General features: G+C 44.0%; 1 protein-coding gene across 1 annotated transcript; it reads left to right on the top strand.

Annotated features, from left to right (window-relative positions):
* Positions 1 to 748: 748 nt before the first annotated feature.
* Positions 749 to 3,650, top strand: ccn1 (cellular communication network factor 1). The gene is made up of 5 exons (XM_085252800.1): positions 749 to 1,005; positions 1,205 to 1,439; positions 1,778 to 2,122; positions 2,234 to 2,439; positions 2,562 to 3,650. The coding sequence occupies exons 1-5, from the start codon at positions 958 to 960 to the stop codon at positions 2,862 to 2,864; spliced, it is 1,137 nt and encodes a 378-aa protein (XP_085108926.1). The 5' UTR covers positions 749 to 957; the 3' UTR covers positions 2,865 to 3,650.
* Positions 3,651 to 5,232: the final 1,582 nt, after the last annotated feature.

Raw genomic sequence — 5,232 nt, forward strand, 5'->3', positions numbered from 1 at the left:
GCTTAGCTCCCCTGAATAAAGGCACCGGAGAGCCAGAAATAGACTGTTCAACGTATTTCTGCCTACACCTTTAAGAGAAAAGCTCGTACGGTTATTTTAAACGTGTTCATCGTCTTGTAAAAGTGTATTTAATCAACTGATCTGCGCCTAATTACTGTGTAGGCAAAAGCATGCCTGACACAGTAATCAGCAACAGTCGAACATGTTCAACTGCATAACTGACACTTAAATTGATCCATAATAAAGTTTTGTTCAAACTTCTGATCTGATCTTTAAGTCTTGGGATGCTATTTTGGGGATATTCTGCGACATGGCATTCTTATATGAAGACAAGTGACTCTAAAATTCAACGGCTGACACTCACACACACACACACACACACACACACACACACACACACACACACACACACAAAAGTGACAATAAAGCATCTCAAGTTCACCACTTCAGAAAAAAAAACCCAAATGAAGCTGATGTGATAGACGTGAGGGGCGAGCAGAGGAAGAAAATGAAAGGGGGGATAAACAAGAAGGGAAAAATGTGAGACGGAAAAGTGTGTTCAGATGGGATCCAGGGGGGAAAAATCCATTTGGGAAAGAGAGAGAGAAAAAAAAGAGAAAGGTTTAGACAGGGTGGAGCTTAGGTCTTGGATGGAAAATGCGCCGAGAAACATTCCTGGCATAGTTTGGGAACAGTTCAGCAGGCAGGCCAGCGACGACGTCAGCTTCTCACTATAGTATAAAAGTACAGAGGTGGCCGGACCTCAGCAGACTGCAAGCGCTTCACTGAGAGCTTCTTCTACTCTAAAGGAGCCTCTGACGATAGAGACTACCAGCAAAGACATTAAGAGAGACAAACGGCTAAGAGAGGGAATACTTAAGGACTCCTCCGAAGACAGACTTTTCCTTACACCGAGAGCAGGATTCCTTTTGAACGCGCACAAGAAATTTATCCAAGATGCTGGTGCTTACTGTTGTCGTTGCCTTCCTCGGAAGCTTTAACCTGGTGAGTCTCCCTCTCTCACTCTTCACTGAAATATAAAGAGAAACGTTTTGCGGTTTTAATTCCCTACATTTAGTTAGAGAGAGGAGAAGCTGCTCTTTTGAGACTAAGTTTATCTTGTTGTAAGCCATTCTATGTCGCTTGATTTTAAACGTTTCTAAAAGATGGTTTTGTGTTTTTCTTTTCTTTTTTGGTTATACAGGTCCTCTCCTCCTATTCCTCCACCTCCTGCCCCTCCGTGTGTGATTGCCCTCGGGAGATGCCCCAGTGCGCACCCGGCGTGAGTGTCGTCCTGGATGGCTGCGGCTGCTGCAAAGTTTGCGCCAGGCAGCTGAACGAGGACTGTAGTCTGACCGAGCCCTGTGACCACACTAAAGGACTGGAGTGTAACTTTGGGGCCAGTTTTGCTGCTGCTACTACTCGTGGCATCTGCCGAGGTATGTATAAAGATCATCCTCCTCCAGATGTGCATGCCTCATGACTTAGCCTGAAGACTTTTTTTTAATAAGAGGGATTATTATTCAAGAATATGGGAACCTATGTGATTTCAACACTATGGAATGCAGCTAGGAGGAAACTAGTCTGAACCTCAAAGCACAGGCAGCCCACTGTGGAGGGAAAAAGACTCCTCACAGGCAGCCTGAAGAATTTCACAGTTTAACTGATCCTTATCTGGCAGCCATGTGATGTCTTCAGCAGACTTCTTTGAGCAAAGCAGGAAAGAATAACATTCCTCTCCCTCTGTTTTTTTCCTTTTTCTCCCTGCTTGCTGCAGCCAAGTCAGAGGGCAGACCATGTGAGTACAACAGCAGGATCTACCAGAATGGAGAGAGCTTCCAGCCCAACTGCAAACACCAGTGCACATGCATTGATGGGGCAGTGGGATGCGTACCGCTATGCCCGCAGGAGCTCTCTCTTCCCAACTTGGGCTGTGCCAACCCCAGGCTGGTCAAGGTAGCAGGCCAGTGCTGTGAAGAGTGGGTGTGTGATGACAGCAAGGAGACAGACACCCTAGAGAAGATCTTTGGCAAAGACTCAGTGATGAAGGATTTGGAAGATGATCTCACCAACAGGAATGAGCTCATTTCAATTGTCAAGGGAGGGCTGAAGTCCCTACCAGGTAAGAAAGCAGTCTTTAATTCTGAAGGTTTTTCTTCTGGGTTCAACTGAGATGGTAAAATAAACTGCATTCAGATTCACTAATGTTTTCATTGCTTCTTTTTAATCATAGCATACAGACCACAGCCGGAAGTCCACCACATGTTCGAGAGCCAGAAGTGCATCGTTCAAACCACACCCTGGTCCCAGTGCTCCAAGAGCTGTGGAACTGGCATCTCCACCCGAGTCACCAACAACAACAGTGAATGCAAGCTGGTCAGAGAGTCGAGAATCTGCGAAGTGCGGCCATGCACCCAGTCACCTTACTCCAGTCTGAAGGTAAGCTCGAGCCAGCTAGCTGAACCAATCCAATGGAAGCACGCATGATGCTGAAGGTATGCTACAGCTGGGTCTCAGTGCGCAACTGACAATTGTCGCTCTTGTGCCCATTCTTCTTGCAGAAGGGAAAGAAGTGCAGCAGAACTAAGAGATCGAGCCAGCCGGTGAAGTTCACCTACGCCGGCTGCTCCAGCCTGAAGAAGTACAGACCCAGGTACTGCGGAACCTGCATGGACAGCCGCTGTTGCAGCCCCCACGACACCAGAACCATCCGCGTCAAGTTCCACTGTGAGGACGGCGAGACCTTCTACAAGAACATCATGATGATTGAGTCCTGCAAGTGCACCTACAACTGTCCCCATGCCAACGAAGCCTCCTATCCCTTCTACCGCCTCTCCAACGACATCCACAAGTTCAGAGACTGATTGGTGAGGAGCAGCCAAAACCCCTCCGTGAGAGAAAGAGATCAGCAGCAGCAGCAGCAGCATCATTGGCAGCCAATGGCAGTCTAGATGAAAGCAGGGGTGTAAATAGACCACCAATCAACTACCAGCTTCTTGTTGTAACGAGATTCCCAAGGAATTGTTGGCTTACATCATGAGGACTTAATGAAGTGCACTGTTTGCTGTGACTCAGCATGCCTAATATGAACTGCTTCGTATTAATTGGAGCATTTGAAGTAGCTTCGTTAAGGAGCAAGATGTAATTAATATTTGTACATTAATCTTAGTCGCTGATATCGATTCACTGTGTATATTTTGATCCCGTACACCAGACATGACCCAGACTGTAGACTTGTGTGTGTATATGTAGATATGCACATGCGCAACTTCAATTAGCATTATCATGTTGTATCTTTGGTTGTTTTTTTTTTTTTAGAGAAAGAAAAAAAAGACACCAGACGATGAAATGTAAACTCTCGACTTGTTTAACAGGCGCGCGGTTTCATTCCTTCCTGACATGGGCATTATTGTTCATGTTTTGTGGCAGCTATTGACCTCCCTTCATGAGAAAAAAAGAAAGAAAAAAAGACAAAGCGAAACATGTCAAAGGATGAATGAATGTTTTTTTTTATTATTATTGTTATTAATATTATTTATCAAAATAAAATAATGTAGCTACTTTATTTGGATATTATGTGTCATACTGGAATAAATTGTAAAATGATTTAATTTTATATGCTACAATAAAACTGATTTATTTATATGAAACACGACGAGCCCAGAGTCGAGTCTGTTCAGACTGCACTGCGGGACGGGACAAACAAACGGCGCACCGGGGATATTTAAGCCCTCTGTTATATCATTCAATAGAGCCAACAGATTCTCAGACAGACACCGAGCGGCTCGTTCTGCTCTTATATAACACAACCTTGGAGGCTTGCTCTCCTGACTTTTTGTGCTTTTGGAATGCCATTCTGCAGCGAGCTAGTTTGCTTTCATTTGATCTGGCTAAGCCACACACTTGACCGATTCTGAGAAGAGGAAAAAAAAAGATTAAGTTCATGAGTAGCAATGAGTATGGGAGTATGCCAAGAATCTTAAGTGCTGCGCTGAATGGGCTGGGATTAGACACCATGCAACAAGGACAATGGAATTATTGTATATCATGAATACATTCCCAGTTACCCTTTTCTTTTTATTTCATTCTTGTTTTCTTTTTTTCACACAGCATTACCAAATTGACTACTCTTTAGCAGCTACCTTTAAAAAGTGAATTAGATGCATTGGCCCCTGCTGGCTCTTAAATTGCAGGGGTCTGCTAAACAGTTGTAAACAGTCAAACAGAGCAGGGAGGACTTAACTCTCCCTTCCAGGTTTTGGTTTAAGAGGCATGAATACTGCTATGAGACAGAAACAAGCAAAGAGCAGGAAACAGGGGTAACACAGTTGGTATTAGAAACTGTGGTTTTCAAGGGCACTAAAACAGTGTTTTGCTACCATCACATTAACGCTTCTCGACTCATATTCTGCCGTTTTATTCTTTAATAGACTCATTCTGTATGATTTAAGCCTCCGATTTAAGTTTTATAACCTTAAGGTTCATGAAATCCATAAAAGTATGGAATGTATGATTGAAGAATAACAACCTGAAAAAAAGAAAAAAACTTGTGCTAGTTCTCACAGGATCTGACGTTTGCACAATGGTAGCCATTTAGAAGCATCGCGCTGAGGAGAACGACAGGAAGGGTTTTCTTCTTCTTCTTCTTCTTGTTTTTCATCCAGGTAGAGGGAGCGGCTCAGGAATGCAGCAGTGGCTCAGAAAGCAGACATCCTGATGGGTGGCAGATGTTGGAAAATATTTCAGTGCAACATGTTCACTTCAGCTGAGGAAATTTTCCAAATATACACGAACCCTCCCGAGTTCTCGTTTGTGTCCACAGAAGGCATTTTTATCTCCTGGCAAGTAAGGGAAAAAAAACCTGTCTAATCTCACACAATGTGCCACTTCCGCATAACTTTCCCACATAGCTCCTGGAAATAAATCTCAATCGAGTGTATTTAATGAGAGGCCGAGCAGGACACGCCACACACCGCACAGGATGTGCTCACTGAAGTTTTACACATGAAAGGCTTCTGAGGTCTACCTAATCACAAAGATGTGTGACTAAAGGGTCCAAACACTTTCAGGGTGCTTTGTTTTTCTTTTTTCTCACTCTTTCCCTTTCTGCTCCTTCCAAAAAAAGAAAATTTCCCTCCCTGTCTTTCATGGCTGGGACGTTGCAATGCAATCAGACTCATTTGTTTTGATAACTGAATGCAGCACACTTGGTTATGTAATGGCATCTGTACG

This window comes from Mchenga conophoros, linkage group LG17 (assembly GCF_057382185.1).
Source record: "Mchenga conophoros isolate Kocher_MC1m ecotype Shallow Benthic linkage group LG17, M_conophoros_male_GT1.1, whole genome shotgun sequence".
Taxonomy (NCBI): Eukaryota; Metazoa; Chordata; class Actinopteri; order Cichliformes; family Cichlidae; genus Mchenga; species Mchenga conophoros.

Excerpts from the sequence above, each read along its gene's own strand:
- ccn1 (XM_085252800.1), top strand. The coding sequence starts at position 958 with ATGCTGGTGCTTACTGTTGTCGTTGCCTTCCTCGGAAGCTTTAACCTG. Across the intron at positions 1,440-1,777 it reads TACTCGTGGCATCTGCCGAG|CCAAGTCAGAGGGCAGACCA; the intron begins GTATGTATAAAG and ends TGCTTGCTGCAG. Across the intron at positions 2,123-2,233 it reads AGGGCTGAAGTCCCTACCAG|CATACAGACCACAGCCGGAA; the intron begins GTAAGAAAGCAG and ends TTTTAATCATAG.